The sequence below is a fragment of the Perognathus longimembris genome, chromosome 13, assembly GCF_023159225.1.
Source record: "Perognathus longimembris pacificus isolate PPM17 chromosome 13, ASM2315922v1, whole genome shotgun sequence".
NCBI classification, from domain to species: Eukaryota; Metazoa; Chordata; class Mammalia; order Rodentia; family Heteromyidae; genus Perognathus; species Perognathus longimembris.
In genome coordinates, this window is record NC_063173.1 from 56,556,211 (window position 1) to 56,573,999 (window position 17,789).

General features: G+C 39.3%; 1 protein-coding gene and 1 long non-coding RNA gene across 3 annotated transcripts in view; one reads left to right on the forward strand and one right to left on the reverse strand.

Annotated features, from left to right (window-relative positions):
• The window catches only part of LOC125362054 (steroid transmembrane transporter SLC22A24-like), a 212,588-nt gene that overhangs the window by 188,110 nt on the left and 6,689 nt on the right, over positions 1 to 17,789 (reverse strand). Inside the window, exons 5-10 of one of the 2 annotated variants that reach the window (XM_048360713.1) lie at positions 16,042 to 16,165; positions 13,223 to 13,338; positions 10,943 to 11,157; positions 8,729 to 8,840; positions 6,439 to 6,642; positions 3,783 to 4,394 (exon numbers count right to left, since the gene is read on the reverse strand). In XM_048360713.1, the coding sequence (XP_048216670.1) occupies positions 4,334 to 4,394; positions 6,439 to 6,642; positions 8,729 to 8,840; positions 10,943 to 11,157; positions 13,223 to 13,338; positions 16,042 to 16,165 (832 nt within the window). In that variant the 3' untranslated portion in view covers positions 3,783 to 4,333. Of the gene's footprint in view, positions 4,395 to 6,438; positions 6,643 to 8,728; positions 8,841 to 10,390; positions 10,861 to 10,942; positions 11,158 to 13,222; positions 13,339 to 16,041; positions 16,166 to 17,789 lie in introns of those variants that run through there. The other variant, XM_048360715.1, reaches the window with a different exon arrangement.
• The window catches only part of LOC125362070, a 160,833-nt gene that overhangs the window by 142,621 nt on the left and 423 nt on the right, over positions 1 to 17,789 (forward strand). The window lies entirely within an intron of this gene.

Consider the following 17,789-nt stretch of genomic DNA (forward strand, 5'->3'; position numbering starts at 1 on the left):
AAATAAAGGGGGCGTGGAATGCCTTCTAGGACCCCCAGTTGAAAACCCACCTTCGCGTTCGCTTAGGACAACGCAACTTTTACAGATATTACCAAAATTACAAATTCAAAGTACAGATTAAGACAAACAGACAAACAGAATTCACTGATCGGTCTCCGACTCTTCGGTTCAGGGGTCCTGGGGTCTGGGGAATCCCGGACGAGTCCCCAACTGTTATGCATAGATTTCGGGGTCCCCAAAGACCACAAAGGAGCCAAAGGCCAATGTAATCACACAAGGGTCTTTATTTCAAGCTCGAGCCTGGGCTCACGATCGTCACTGACCCAGGGGGTCTGAATATCCAGAGCCCTGACCCTTCAGCTAACAGGGTTTTTACATGGTTTGGGGGAACATTCCATGCATTACATCATCACATAAGAAATCATATCACTCCGTGGGAATATCATAAAACAGCATAGCAACTTGCAACAAATAATTTCATTTGGAGGGAAAATTATAAAATAATTCTTAAGAATGATTGGGATAATCAATAGCGGGAACAGGCCTGGTGAAGGTGATTGGCTAGCTTATGGGGTTCAAAATGATTGGTTTAGACAAATGATCTGGGTCCCAAGGGTGTCACCCCAGTCATTCTTAACTTAAGGAGACATCTGGAACTTAGGTATTTCCTGTTATTTCTTGATTACTGGTTATTATGAGAGTTCACCTGCCAAAAGAAGTTATTGACACTTTCATGAATACTTAGTCATTATGAGAGTTTCACTGCCCAAAGGAGTTATTCACACTTCTCCTAGAGTTTCTGCACTTCTGTATCTTGTCACAGGGGCAGGTTTACAGCCTTAAGTCACACACACCTGCTGGGAGTGGGCCCTATTTCTCAGAAGTGGCTACTCTCATTTATGAGGGACACAACACATTAACCATGTTTCAAAAACACAAAACACACTGGCCACACTTCAATACATTTAATTTGTGTCACAATGGCTAAAGCATTCTAACTTTAACTGACCTCTGGTCAAATGAAGTCTCTCTGGCTACCTTCATTATTTTAGACTGCATTTTATTCAGGCTCTTCACATTGACATGTTGTGCAGTTATTCCAGGAAGCTTCAGGACCCGATCAGGCCCAAGCTACAATATGGAGGTGCAACAGCTGCTCAGGTTCTTCAGTAGCAAAGGGCTAAGAGAGGGGGCCTGGAGGGTGGGTGCAACCTCACTGTGGAGGGAACACAGTTTCCCCAAACTGCTTAGAAGGGGGAGATGCAGAGGATGATGGTTCAAGTACATTCTAGGCAAAAGGTTCATGAGATGTCACCTTCAGCAGTAAGAGTTGGGGGTGGTGCTGTGCCTGTCCTCCCAGCTGGGTGGGGGCACACAGGTGAGGATGGCCATCCACAGGAGGCTTATTGAAAAATAATATAGAGAAAATGACGGGAGATATGGCTCTAGGGGTAGAGCACCGGCCTGGCATCATGGGGCACTCAGTTCAAATCTCAGTATCACCAAAAGAAAAGTAGAATAGGAATAAAAACAACAAGTGGGTGAAGATGGTGGTTTGGAGACATCCTACATTGCCCACGACTTTAAAAATCTGAAACAAATCAGGTGAGGGCAACAGTACTTAGTAGAAACCATATGAAATACAGAAATATGAATAGAGAAGAGGGATACAAGGAAAATGGTAGTAGGTTGAATATGGTCACCATATATAATGTTCATCACAATGAAACCCCTTTGTACCATTCACATGTGTAAATAAAAGAACAAATGTTAGTGTGGGAACAACTAGATACCCTTATGGAAAAGATAAAAGGAGGAAAAAAATTCTGCCTAAATTGTATTTCTTATGATAAAATAATTCAAAGTGGGTGACAAATTTGAGTGTAAACTATAATATGAAAATCAAAGAATCCCCGAAGTACATTTTTAGGTATGTGTTTTTGTTTGAATGGCTTTGTAGTATAACTTTAAGGCAACCGTTGCGGTTCCTACATCACAGGTTATTACTTTCTGTACTTCTTTGCTTGTTCAGAGTCAGTTGGACTCCAATATGAGGTTGAGAATTGGCTTTTCTATTCTGTTAAGAATTTAATTGGAAGCTGGTGCTGGTGACTCATGCATATAACCCTAGATATTCAGAAGCCTGAGATCTGAGGGTCACAGTTCAAAGCCAGCCTTGGCAGGATATTCCATAAGGTTCTTATCTCCAATTATGCCCCAAGAAAATCAGAAATGGTGGGGTGGTTCAAAGTGCTAGGGAGCTAGCATTGAGGGAAAAAGCTCAGGGGCAGAGCCCAGGTCCTGAGTTCAAGGCCCACAATGAAAAAATCAAACACCAAAGCAACAAACAACAATGTAATCTGAGCGAGTCAGGTACTTGATGCTCATGCCAATCATCCTAGCTGCTTCAGGAGGCTGAGATCTGAGGATTGCACTTTGAAGCCAGCCAGGAAAGGCAAGTCATGAGATTGTCATCTCCAGTTAACCACCAAACCGCCAGAATTTGAGCTGTGTCCCAAGTAGTAGAGCATTAGCCTTAAGCATACTTGCTCAGGGACAGCTCAGGCCCTGAGTTTAAGTCCCATGTCTAGTACATGTGCATGCATGCACACACACACACACACACACACACACACACACACACACACACACTGAGGAATGTAATTGGAATACAAATCTAATTGGAGTTTTGATAGAGAGTTCGCTGACTCTGTAACTAGCTTTAAGTAATATTGCCATCTTCATAACATTTGTTCAACTGCTCCATGAATAACTCTTTTCATCTTCATGTAGGGATAATTTGATTCCTTCCTTTTGTGTTTGTACCCCTTTTGTTTTTTCTTGTATTATTGCTCTAATTGAGACTTCATGAACAGTATCGAATAGGAATGGAGAGAGCTGATAGTCTTGACTCATTCCTGAATTTATAGGTTATGCTTTTAGTTTTGGCACAGGGTTACCATATATAGCTTCTATTACATTTATATTTCCCTTCTGTTCCTAGTTTCTAGAGGATTTTGTTTTAATCATGATGTCATGGTTCATTTTTACAAATGAGTTCTGTGTTTTTTTCTGCATCTACTGAGATGACATAATTTTTATTCTTGATTCTAACTAGATTCTGTATATTTATAATATTTCCTACAAATTAAACCATCCTTACAATCCTTGAAATGAAAAATATGTGACAATGGTGACTGTAGTGTGTATTCTTGTTTGTTTTAACGTTTATATTAACATCTGTTAGCTGTACAAGTAGGGTTCATTGTGATTTTTCTATACATGAATACAAAGTACTCCAATCACACTCACCTCATCCTTCTACCTCATTCATCCTGACCCCTTCCTAAAACAATTTGAACAAGTTTCACAATCATATTTACATTCAGGCACAAAAAGTACCTTGACCACATTCGATCTCATTCTCATTCTTCATTAACCATTGCCCTCTCAGCAATTCCCATTTTTCTGTTTGACATTCACGACATTCACCTATTTATCATTTGAAATTTTATATTAATGTACAAGTTATTTCAACAGGAAGTTTCATATGTGCATATATTAATATTTAATTTTGTCAGATTAATTTACTGATGTCAGTGTTTCTCCCTAGGCCTCTATAGGATAACAGGCTTCAATGAGACTTCTTCTACCCTCTATGTGTATAGACACCACATAGCCAGTGTTATTTAACGTCCATCATGCTTTCCCTCTGTTCTATTTTCTTCATCTCTGCATCAGTCCCATAGTTACAATCATATTCTCTCTATATCTCTATTTTAATCTCTCTCTGTATCTCAATCTATCCACATATATATATACATGTATATATTTTCATACCTATATTCCACAGTGAGCAAAAAATACAATATTTGGATTTGTAAGCTTGTCTCACTCACCATGCTGGTCTCTACAGAACCATCCATTTTCCTGCAATGCCACAACTTCATTTTCCTTTATGACTGAGCGATATGCCATGGTGTGTTTGTACCATATCACCTAATCTATCCATTGTTCCTTGGGCACCTCAGCTGATTGCAGACCTGGCTGCAATCAACATGAATATGCAGGTATCTCGTGTCCTGTTTTTCAGTTCCTTGAGTATGAGGAAGAGTCGTAGGGCATGTTCATAACATCTAGTTTTGGTTTGGTGAGCAATCTCTGCATTGATTTTCATAGTGATTGCACTAGTTTACAATCCCACTAATAGTATAGGAGAGTTTCTCTCCTTCCTCCATTCTCATCTGCATTGGTTGTTCTTGATCATTTCAACCCTACTGGCATGAGACAAATCTTTATTCTGGTGTTCTTTGGATCAACACCCAGGAATTCCTTAAAACTGTGTTATTTTCATGGAGGTATCTTCCTTCTTGACTTTTCTTGAACTACTTGTTCTGGGAAGAAGAAAATACAACAAAATCAAAAGACAAAGAAGATGTACATTAAGCTCACAGCATCCTGCATGGATGAGGACAAGCAGATGCCCTGCCTGAGACAGAAGACTCCCGGGCTTGACACTGGCCTTGACACCTGGGCATGCTGGGAGAGGGAGCATTCACGATTTCTACTTGTGCCATTGTCATTGTAGACATTGGTGTTTGAAAACAGTCAAAGAGAGAATGGAGAATATAAGATGAAAACTGTTTGCTCCTTTAAATTTCTCTGTGTGTGTGTGTGTGTATGTGCGTGCGCGCGCGCACGCATGCACGTGTATATGCAGGCATGTGCAAGCATTCACATGCAAGGCCCAGTCCCGGGACTTGATCTTAGGCCTGGCCATTGTCACTGAGTTTATATACTCAAAGCAACTGCTCTACCCCTTGAGTCACATGTCCAGTTCTGATTTGTGGTAGTTAATTGGAGAGAATAGTCTCATGGATTTTCCTACCCATCTGGGTTTCCAACCATGGTGATCCTCAGATTTCAGCCTCCTGAGTAAGTAGGATTGCAGGGGTGAGCCACTGCTACCCTGCTAACAGAAGTTGGTTGTATTTCCTAAGTTCTTCTTTCTCAAAATTCCCATTGCCTGTGACAGAAATTTTGGTAAAATCTTATAAGATCCAAATACTTAGGAACATGTTTATCTTTACAAGGAGGAGGGTTTGTTTGACTGGTTTGTTCCATGATCATTTTGTTTTTGTTTTTGTTTTTGCCAGTCCTGAGTCTCAGGGCCTGGGCAGGATCCCTGGCTTCTTTTGCTAAGGCTAGCACTCTACCACTTGAGCCAAAGAACAATTCCAGCCTTTTCAGGACTTCATGCATGTTAGGCAAGCACCTTACCACTAAGCCACATTCCTAGCCCCATAATCCTTCTTTACTGAAGAAATAACCAGGATTGTATCTATCTGATAAAGTCACATTTTCCCCTGATGTATATGATTTTATCGTGTGTGTGTGTGTGTGTGTGTGTGTGTGTGTGTGTGTGTGTGTGTACATACCTAGTACTCAATGGACAGTTGGGTATTAAAACCAGGCACATAAGAATAAGACATTTAGGTCTTAGGACATAAATATCCTAAATCATAATATCATAAATAAGAAAATATCCGGAATAAGTATTCCTTTTTCCCTTTTTTATATTTGTCAGTTGTGAGGCTGAATTCAGTGCCTGGGCACTGTTCTGAGCTCTTTTGCTTATGGCTAGCACTCTACCACTTTGAGCCACTGCTTCACTTCTGGTTTTTGAGTAGTTAATTGGAAATGAGAGTCTCATGGGGACTTTTCTTTGTGGGTTGGCTTTGAACCAGGATCCTGAAATCAGCATACTGATTTGCTAGGATTAGAAGCATGAGTCAACAGCACCTGGGAAATGTGTGTTTCTTATGAAAGCACAGATTATAGGACATTTTAAATTTTGACTAAATTTGATCTTTCTATCACTAAACTGACTGGTGTAAGACAGCCTGTGTCAGCTTGATGAGGCTGATTTGGGACGAGAAAAGAGGAGGGAAAGTGATTCAGGGGAGTACTCCCATCAAGATGCATCATTGTCCAAAAATTCATTTTAATAATAAAAAAAGAAACAAAGAAACCCAACAGGCAGCCCGTGGGATCTACAGTGCCCAAGAGGAGTCTTAAAATTCAAGAAATCAATGAATATCCTATAAAATTAAAAAGAGTGAGTGAAATAGTGGGTTAGGAGTCGATGGGTGAGAATGTTTAAAAGAGTGATATTGATGAAGATGCATTCTATTCATAAACTGCTTTGTTAATGGCAACTCCTTTGTTGAGTTACTAAAGATGATAATGATGGTGATAATAATAAACAATTGTATGGATAGAGATGAGATTGCTCTTGAATAAGGGACTTGCATACAAACAGAACAGCCTGGTCTGAGCCTAGAGGGCCAGAAAGCTTGAAATGTTCATTTTGTTTTTCATCACAGATACTGGACACAGCTACTCCCTAGTCAGGTGACCTCTGCAGTGTTTACTTACTGATTTTCCACATCCTGGATAGTGTTAGGAAGAGGCTGATTGCTGGTTTCTGGAAGGTAGAAGACAGCAATGGCAGAAAGGATGGGGAAGGCTCCGTAGAGAATCCAAGGCAGATGGGGAGAATATACCGCTAAGGTCATGAAGAGCGGTGCCATCACTGCCCCTGATCTGCTGAAAATTGCACCAATTCCTCCAATTGTGGACCTTAGATTGCAAACAATATTGTAAAGAAAATATTTTTAAAATTGTATGCCTACATTCTTTGTTTTTAAAGTCTGGATCTTTCCATGTAGATAGGGATGAGTTAGTCTCCCAGGTGCCAGAATTTCAGGTACCTGACATCATGCCTGGATCATGGAGATGTTTATTTATGATCTTCATTTCATTTTTGAAGCAATATGATGGAATTATTAAACACATAGGCTTTGACAGCAAGCTGTCAACTGTCACATTTTCTGCTACTGATTTACAACCAATTAGTTTTATCGTTTTGAAAGTAGGGATACCTACAACATCAAATGAAAGTTTTAGAAGGAGAAAATCTCATCTTATACCCAACAGTTAATAAAATTAAGCTGTTTTGGTGCCAGGCTTAGGGCTTGAACTCAAGGCCTGGGCAATGTCCCTGATCTTTTTCTCTCAAGGCTAGTGCTCTATCACTTGAGCCACAGAGGCAGGTCTGTTTTTTACTTTTTGTTTGTTTGGCAGTTAATTGATTAGACTATTGTGGACTTTCTTGCCTGGGCTGGTTTCAAACTATGATCCTCAGATTTCAGCCTCCTTAGCAGTTAGGATTACAGGCATGAGCCACTGACACTCCACTTTAAATTAATTTATGTGCCTAGCATGTGCCATGTCTTTAATAAAGTCACACTCTTCCTTTTTTGTTAGTGTATATTGTAAAAAGTGGATTTATATTATGATATTTATACTTTAATCCAATTTACTTTCCTTTATTCTTTATCTTCTTTTCTTTTTAAAACAATTTAAACACATTTCACTATTATGTTTCCATATGTACCCGTAAAGCACTTCAACCATAATCACCCCCATCTCCTTCAAATTTTATGCTTCATATGTTTAACCATTAACTATTAATACATTAACTGTTCATGAATAAATAACTAATTCGATTGTTCTTTAGCAGTTTAATTCTTTGAGATCATCATATGCACTTCATCTTAATCCTTTATCTGATTGACAGCTTGGAATATTTTCTTCCATTCTGTTGTGTCTCTGGTCACTTGGTAATTTCTTTCACAGCTCATAAATTGTCTTATACTCATAGAAAATAAAGACCATTTGTCAATTCTTGATGGAATTTGCTGAGCAATTAGAGTCTTATTCAGGAAGATACCATCTGTGAATTCATCTTTGGTCTTTTGCTTTCCTCAGTGAGTTTCACAGTTTCAGGCCATACATTAAGATCTTGATCCATTGTGAATTGAATTGATTTTTGTAGGAAGTGAGATAGTAATATATTTTGAAATGTCTATATTTGTATATTGTGTTTTACCAACCAAATTTAAAAGAAGCTATCCCCTTCTTGGATGTAAGTTTTTGTCTTCTTTGTTAAGAATTAGATGACTGTAATCTGTTTGTGCTTTTTCTGTCTTCTATTCTTTTCTATCAGTCTAGGTGTCTGGTTTTGGTGTTGGTACCATGCTGTGTTAGTTACTATGTCTCTATAGTGTAATTTGACTTTGGGAAGTATGACATCTTTAGCAGTGTCCTGTGAGCTCAGAATTGCTTTGGTTAGTTAAGATCTTGTGTAATCTCATGAACTGTAGGATTGACCTTTGCTATTTCTATAAAATGACATTGGAATTTAGGGACAATTTGTATTGAAACTAGATTCCCTTCAATAGTACAGCCAATTTCATATTATGAATTCTAGTGATACATGGATTTGGGAGAGTTTCCTGTTTTGTTTTCTACCTTTGTTCATTTCTTTCTGAAAATATATCAATTTTACTGTAGAGGCCTTTCATTACTTGAGTTGGATTTCCTCCCAGGTATTTAATTTTTGACTATTGTAAGTGCACCTCTTTTCTTTATCACCCTCATACTTATTGGTAAATAGAAAAACAATTGACCTTCCTTCCTTCCTTCCTCCCTCCCTCCCTCCCCCTCCCTCTCCCCCTCCCCTCATTCCCCCTCTCCCCACTTCTTCTCCCCATCCCCAATAAATTTCAATAGTTAAGAAAGTCCTCTCTGGATACAAAATAGGTTTTATCTTGCATTTTTAAAGTATTCTATAGTCCAGGATGTCTTAAACTTGAGACAGTACCTCATGACAGTCGGGGTGAGTTCAGTGCCATGAACTGAAAACGCTGTGATGCCAGCAGTAACAGCACTGATTCCCAAAGTTGCTAAAATCAGGCGCAGGGTCTGCTGCATTTCTGTAGAGAGGAAGACCCATCAGAGGCAGGAACGCTTCATTGGACAAATCTGCCTAACCCAAAACATCAGGACAACATTCTATTGGATGGATTTGCAACTAAGAAACATGGGAAATAACCTTATTCTACCAGAAATTGTGCAATAGATGAGCTACTGAAAGTAGACTCTAGAATGTTTGAGTTTAAACACTGAATGAAGGAATCTAAGCATTACTTCAACTCTCCCTTCCTGTGTGAGTTTTATCAGTCATGGCAGGGATAGGAAAAGTCAGGATATACATGTTTTGTTTGTTGTACCTCATATTTTCTGTGTACCTCCTGAAGAATCTTAAAGAAATATGTAGATAAAAATCTGAGGAGCTGGGGCTGGGGATATGGCCTAGTGGCAAGAGTGCTTGCCTTATAAACATTAAGCCCTAGGTTCAATTCCCCAGCACCAGATATACAGTAAACGGCCAGAAGTGGTGCAGTGGCTCAAGTGGTAGAGTGCTAGCCTTGAGCAAAAAATAAAATAAAATAAAATAAGCCAGGGACAGCGCTCAGGCCCAGAGTCCAAGCCCCAGGACTAGCCAAAAAAAAAAAATCTGAGGAGTTAATGACTCATGCCTTAAACAGACTCAAACAAAGAACCTAGGAATAATTCTTGACCCAGGATGAATATTCCACCATATACTAATAAGAGAATTGGATGCATTTGAGAGTGAATGTTGTGAAGAAATGCAAGTTCTAAATAATAAGCCAGGATTTAAAAATATTAACATTATGACTCCTATTTAGAAACCAGTAATATGTTGAGAACCTTTGACACAGAAAACAGAAAAAGGTGTATCAAAGCGAAATGAAAATAATGTAAAATATGGTTTTAAAAAATAAGATACTTCTAGAAGACAGTAGACTGTTAATAGGATAAAGAATGGAGTCCACAAGTCTAGCATCCTTCAGAATGCCATTGTGCCATGTGAACATGATAAAGGAGGGGACCACTGATGTTCCCATAACCATCACTTTATATCATCGAACTATTTAGTAAAATGTGCTGGGTTAGCTTCTTCCTATATTAAATGTTTAGGAATAGATTAAAAAACAAAAACTGGGAGAGAAACTGAAGGAGGAACAAAAATGTCCTTTTTACCTGACTTATGCAACTGTACCCTCTCTGTATATCACTTTTATTTTTTTCTTTTATTTTTTCCTTTATTGTCAAAGTGAAGTACAGAGGGGTTACAGTTTCATATGTAAGGCAGTGAGTAAATTTCTTTGATTATCATCTTCATAATAAAAAAATTTAAAAACATATTTTAGTTAGAGCCTTGCCTTTTGCCTGTTTTCTATCTTTCTCTCTGCCTGAAGGCAAGGTTTTTGTTTTCTGAATTTCATCCAAGTTTCTTGGTGCCAGTGACTCATGCCTATATTTGTAGCGACTCAGGAGGCTGAGAACTGAGGGTCACAGTTCAAAGCCAGCCTGGGCAAGAAAATCTGTGAGACTCTTATCTCCAATTCACCACTAGAAACTAGAAGTAGCACTTGGCTCAAGTTGGTAGAGAGCTAGCCTTGAACCAAAGAGCTCAGGGACAGCACCTAGGCCCTGACTTCAAGCTCATGACAGATCAAAAATAAAATAAAAAACATACAAGTCAAGTAGCCCCTCTTTCAAAACTGTGACATGTAGAGTGAGTATAACAGATGAGAGAATGACCAAGATAGAAGGAATTGAAAAATATTCTAGGGAGAGGATTGTGTGTCTTCTGGGAGATACAACTGCAAGATCCTTTTCCTCAGTGACTATTAACAGTGTGATAACCCAATGCATGCGGTTAGTTCTAAAGACCTTGTTAGGTAACATTGGTACTGTCACTGAGATTTATCTTAGATTTGATGAGGGCAGCCTTGGGTCTACAGCACTCCTTAAGAACATTAGCCTAGTAAGAGTGGAAATCTTGCCAACAACTGTCATAGGAGCAGGTCCTAAGCCTTCATATTAACTTCATGTGATCTAAGGGGTTTTCATGGTAATGCCATTCTTTGGGCCCAGATAAGTAAACCATGGAAATTTCTGGAAGATAGGAGACATTACTTGTTTTTCCCCCAAACTCTTTTTTCACCTAGAGATAAGAAGGTGTTGACCAGAATGGAAAGTCCTGCCAGGAACATGAACAGTATCTGACTTCCCCGACGGCCCAGATAATTCAATGCCAAGTAGGCAACGAATCTGCTGATAAAAGTTACGAGGCCAAAGAGAATCTGGAAGAAGAAGATATTGCTCCCCAGGTGCTGCAGGTTGAGTACCAGGCCATAGAAGGCTATGGCTAGTGTCATTCTGAAGATAAAAGAATAAAACACACTGTAAATGATACAGTAAATTGTTAAAATAAAATGAAACAAAAAGAACAGCTTATTCTTTCCCTGGGGAAATAACATGTGATCCTTGCAGGGGCACACCAATGTGTCATCTGACATCAGAACTCAGCTCAAAGCTTAGCAAATCATATTTTACTGTACATGCAGTATTTTCATAATAATTCTTCATTAACCTTAAAATACAATGTTTCTTCATCACTGACTAGATGAAGAAATAAGATTAATCTCTCTTGAGTGACTGCTCTGTGTCACAGCGCTGGCATGGAACCACGGAACTGAACACAATGGACTCCCAACTTTTCCTCTTCCATTTGGCCTCTGCTAATGTCCATTCCAGTTACCATATGCTTTTAGTGTGAGATATTTATCAAATTTAGGCAGAGACGAATTCAACAAACAGGTATTCAACACATATACCAACTTTCAGAAATGATATATCATATATCTTATATTATCTACATTGTATATATTTAAAATATATTTTGGATATAACTAATATGCACAACTGACTTTCATGGTAAACATATAGAGTGGAATCCTGTGCACTTTTACAAGCTGACTGAGGGTTTTGTTTGTTATTTTGTTTGTTTCCTAGTCTCTATTATTTGAGCCATACCCAGCTTCTTTTAGTTTCATTATTTCTAAAATAGAGTCTTTCTTTTTTCCCGGTCCAAGCAGGACCCAATCCTTTTATTCATGCTTCCTGTGCTGACCTTGCCCCTCTCTGTTTATTGGCTAAGGTCGGGTTTGGGACATGCCAGAGCATGTTACATGAGAAAGAGGTGACTAGCTAGCCCTGCCTGTTTCCCAGACCATGGGTCACGTGTGGCCAAGATGGCACCTGTTGGTGAACCCGGAGGTGGTGATTTGGGCTGTGACATAGAATTAGGCAGCCTCTTAGGATTGGTCCTTCACCCCTCCACCCTTGATGGACAGCTCAGGCCTCCCCTCACAGTCCCTAGATATGTGCACGTACACCCCTCCCCTTTCTGCCGATCTCTGACCTGATTGGCTCCTGGGCCTTATTTAAGAGTGGGGTCAACCTCAATAAACAAGACTTTTGCACTGACTTAAGCTCCCGGACATGTCTGTTTGTCCTCTGGTAAGGGAGGGCTGGGTGCGGGCAGTCTGTCGACCCTTTCCTTTTCTTGGCTCGCCCTGTCGGGGCATGTTTCCCCATCTCTCCTGCAGGTCAGGAGAGCACAAGGGGCTAGAGACCCCGGCAGTGGGGTCTTGTGGACTTTTTGCCTGAGCTGAATGTGAACTGTGATCCTCCCAACCTCAGCCTGCAGTGCACTAGGGTCATGAGGTGAGTCTCAGTGACTGGCTGCATTTTTCTTTATCTAAGCTTTATTTCAATTAAAATTGAAAAGACAAAAATTTTAATTGTGTTTCACAGTAGACTTTTCCAGATGCTAACATCTACTGCTGAAATTTGTTTTGGAAGGTGGTTTTCCTATCTTCTGTAGCTCAGTCAGTATCACTGATGTCTCATAAGGTTATATTAAACTGTGATAATTAAACATATACCCTTTAAAACATTATTCTTCTCTAATGTGTTGATCTGTTGTATATAATGCTGCTGCTAGTTTTTTTTCTTTTTCTTTTTTTGTATTCCCTCCTTTCCTTCCTTTATTCCTTCCTTCCTCCCTTGCTTTCTTTCCTTCTTTTTTTTTCTTCTTTTTCTTTTTTAGCCAGTGGTAGGTCTTGAACTCCATTCTAGGGACATTGTCCCTGAACCTCATTGCATTCAAGGCTAGCAATCTATCATTGGAGCCACACTGGGCCACTTCTGGCATTTTCTAAGTCATTTATAGGAGATAAGAGTCCCTTGGACTTTCCTAACCCAGGTTGGCTTCCAACTGTGATCCTCACACCTAAGTATCTTGAGTAAGTAGGATTACAGGCCTAAGCCCCAAGCACCTGAACTGCTGGTGGTATTGTGTTTAAAAGAGTAAATGCAGCTGCCTCTCCACTTTATTGGAGATGAAATTCATTCATAATTTTATTATAAAGGAACATACCTGATAAAGCTCAGGTTGCAGGTTATCATACACAGCTTGGGTGCATGGAGCAATTGAAAAACGGATGTTTTCTTCTGGGCTTCATCAAACTCCTCTTGCAGGCTGGATTTCACAAACTTGGACAATAAAAGTCATGAGCATTCATGAGATGTCAATCATGTGCCAGTTATATTGCTAAATTCTAGAAGATGCAACAGATATGTTGTTTCCTATCCTCAAAAAAACTACTTACTAGGGGATGCGGATCGTAAAATCTGTCTCATGTGGGGAGAATCACAAAGCATGGAGGAATAAGAGGGAAACTCAGAGGAATTAAATAGGAATAAAGCTTGTTTAAATAAAATACTGATGTAAGGACAAGTAAAAAGCCTTGAGGTTAAGGGGTGAAAGTGTGTGTGTGTGTGTGTGTGTGTGTTTGTGTGTGTGTGTGTGTGTGTGTGTGTGTGTGTGTATACTGGTCCTGGGGCTTGAAATTAGGGCCTGGGCTCTGTCCCTGAGCTTCTTTTGCTTAGGCCATCACTAAGTAGTTTATTGGAGATAAGAATCTCATAGACTTTTCTGCCTGGGCTGGCTTGGAACCTTGAACCTCAGATCTCAGCCTCCTGAGTAGCTAGGATAACAGGTGTGAGGTACCCTACCTGGATTGCGTTTATTACTTTTTAAAAATATCTTATTTATTTTTATATTAAACCTATGGAGACTTAATGCTTTATTTGATGAACATTTCCATCCATTACAGGTTATGTAAGTGAAGACAGAAAGGACAAAATGAGGATGTGTCCCAGAGTGTTTTGGGGACGCTATTTAGCAATACTGTTTAGCTGAAATATGACTTTCCTTTCATGAAAGACATGAAGAATTCAGTGTTTGGATCTAAGAGGAAAGAGGTTGTTGCTGAGGACCAGGCTGCTAGAATTTTCCAAGCCTTCAAAACTACTACAGGAATTTTTTCTATCTTTTGCATAGCTGGATATAGAATTGCTCTGCATTTCTTTGTGTGTTACATCTCCACTTTGAACAAAAATTAATGCAGTCTTTCTTCAGTGCTTATATAATCATTACCTATTGGATGAGTTTGGGACAGGTGGACTTTTTCTTCCTCTTTAGCTTCACATGTGTACATACATGAGGATTCTGTAGTGAGAGAACAAAGCTCAAGTAGTCCCCTCTACCCTTATACCTCATTAACGAGTTAAGATTCTGGGAGATTAGGGTGGAGAGCATTTTCCTAGCACTTGAGAGGCCCTTAGTTCAGTCATCAACACTGGAGCAAAAGATTCTGGACTTTGAGCCAATGTTGTAATGAAGTAAAGACTTTTGGAGACACTGCTATTTCCACATAGCTGAGGGATGAAATTACTTGGATTGAGAAAATACACCTTTGTGTCTGTCTTTGTTAGTGTTTTCCTCTCTATGGCATTTGCTCTCTTTCAAGGGCAGCCTGTGGGCGTGTCTGCCCTAGGTGCCACTACCAACCAGTTTGGTAATGCCTCAAATGCCTCCCCCAGCTCTTATCTGCTTAGTCCTTTCTATCCCATTAAAGCTTGGTGGATACTTCTCCTGAGCTTTCACACAAATACAAGGTACCTATTCTGTATTAGCACCCATTCAGCATTAGAATGTCTCTTTATTTTTGTGCCCCATTGTAAAACATACATTTCTCCCAGGCAGATGCTATGATGTTAATTTACTTATTAATATCCACCACCATGCTGGCACATTGTAGGTATACAAAGATATCTATTTACTTTTCATGGTGATCATGGGGCTTGAACTCTGGGCCTATGCTTTCTCCATGGACTTTTGTGCTCTAGGCTGGCACTCTATCACTTGAGTCACAGCACCACTTCCAGCATTTTGGAGGTTAATTGGAGATAGGGGTCTCACAAACTTTCCTTCCTGTCCTAGCTCTGAGCCTTGATGCTCAGATTTCAGCCTTCTCACTAGCTAGGATTACAGGCAAGAGTCACTAAAACCCAGCTTCAAAGACTTTTAAAAGAGTGAGTAAAGGGTATCCATGACTGAACCACCTCAGGACCTGGCTTCTAGAAAGGGGGAGCAGGGAGATAACACAAATAACTGAAACATCAACAAACAAGAGGAAGAAAAGAAAAGCAACAGGATTTCTCTGGAGCTTTTCTACACAGGCAGAATCTGTGTACTCTCTGATAATGACAGAGGAAATGCCAGAGAAAGAAGGACTTTGATATCATTACTGCCATAGCCATAGTGTGTATTAGAGCTTTGGGTTTATATTAGACACCTGTTAAATAGTTAATTTTTGAATGAAATACATGGAAGTTAAAATGATAATAAATGCTTTCACTAAAGGAAACCATAATTTATTGAAATAGTGAGAAATAGTTATTTTGACTACTTTCTGCTGTATGTGTAATGAGAGGGGAATTGCCCTTTTATTCAAACAATTATACGTTCTTTTCTCTAAATCTTTCACAAAAGATATATGCATTCTTTATAATAAGTCTGTCTGGAACCAAGACAGAAATGTTAAATCTCAGTTAGACACCAGTGCTCACAAGGCTGAGAACAGAGGATCACAGTTCAACGTCAGCCTGGGAAGGAAAGTCTTAGAGACTCTTATTTCTAATTAAGCACTAGAAAATCTGAAGTAGCAGTGTACTTCAAAGTGGTAGAGTGGTAGGCTTGAGGGAAAAAGTTACGGGTCTGTGCCCATGCCCCATAGTTGACAAAATTTTTTAAGAAGTCACTTAAAAAAATTTGATTTTTGGTATTCTTATGGACCCAGAGTTGTGAGCTTGTATCATTCATTCCCAGTAGTCTTCCCCTTCTCAGATCACCTCAATGGTCAGGGTCTCTCCAGCATTCTTCTTTCCATTTATATGAGCAACTCTCCTAAGTTCCTCTAAGCCTTTTTCTATTTGATTGCTAAAAATCAGCCACCTAGCAGATTCCACCGCCATCCTGATGAAAAAAAGACAACACAGCTACAGTAAACAGCTAATTGCTTATTTTACATAGAACGTTAATCTGAAATTTCTTTCCCTTTCCATTTAATATAGACCTTACAAATTATATTAGAATCATTTCTGATTAAATCTGCCCTCCCCACTGGACTTACATGGAAGGGACCTATCTGACTGTCAATGGGTATGTGCTAAAATTAATTATAGACAACAAGGAGTAATGAACAAATATTACAACTACCCATCAACATTCCAATGGTTAGTATCGCAATATGATCCATATGCCATAAAATTAATCATTGTCAAGGTCTTAATTTGCTGATTTTTTAATGCAATAAATTTCTACAAGCTGGTTACTGGTCATTCACACTCGTAATCAAAGCTGCTCAGGAGGCTGAGATCCTAGGATCAAAAATTGAAGCCAGCCTCGGCAGGATAGTACAGGAAAATTTAACTTCAAACAATGAGCAAAAAACTAGAAGTAATCATATGGGCTCAAGTGGTGGAATATGCCCACTTTATTCACACCAATTACTGACCAGTAAGCCAGAAGTAAAGGTGTGGGCTCAAGGGGGTGGAATATGTCCACTTCACAACTTTTGTTCAACACTTATAACTATAAAACATTGGGGGAAAAAAACAGATTGAAGAAGAGAGAAAAAGCTGGAAAGCCTCATGTGCACATACTACTGAAACTTTCTACTGATGCAATCCCCATCAAAATTCTGGTGACATACCTTGTAGACATAGAAAAGTCAATCCTTAAACTGATAAGGAAATACAAAAAGCTCTTCTTAGTCAAAGCAATCTTGGACAAAAAATGCAAAGCTGGAGGTATCATAATATTTGGTTTCAAATTTTGCTACAGAGTCATAGTAACAAATTATTTTGGCATTGGAAGGAAACAAGGTATGCATTCCAGTGGAATAGAATATAAGACCTAGAAGTAAACCCACCGAGTGGAATATCATGTAGTAAAAAGGAGAAACAAAATTATGTTGTTTACAGGAAAATGGGTGGAACTAAATATCATCATGGTAAAAGTGAAAAAAGCCAAACTCAAAAAGACACATATCATGTACTTACTCTTATATGCAAATCTAGACCTAAATATGTATTTATGTAACAGCACATACAGGTTATGAATGAAAAGGGGGCATTTCTGTAAGGAACCCTAGGAACAGAGGGCAAAGAAAAGGTGTAGTTGATGGAAGCATGGGGGGCAATGTAAGTTCATTCTGCAGGACAACAGCACAGTTAAGCCCATTCAACCAAGTAGAAGTATTTTTTCCACAAGGAGGCGGAAAGTGATATAAGAAGGGCTAATAGAAGCAGTAAACATGACTAAAGCTCATTATTGACATGTGTGGAAATCCCACAGTGATACCCTTTGATGCCAAGCAACATATGCTGAAAAAGGAAAAAGAAGAATTCCATAATTATTCTGTGGCTAAGACACAAACTGCTAAGTCCACACCTGCAGCCTCCTGTCAGAGAGACATTCCAGGCTCTTCGTCTCTCACTAGCACAAGAGAGACCATGGGTGAGCAGAGCTGAGGATCGTCCGGGGATTGCACAAATCCCAAGTATCAGAAACTCCCTCTACATCTCACTTCCCCATT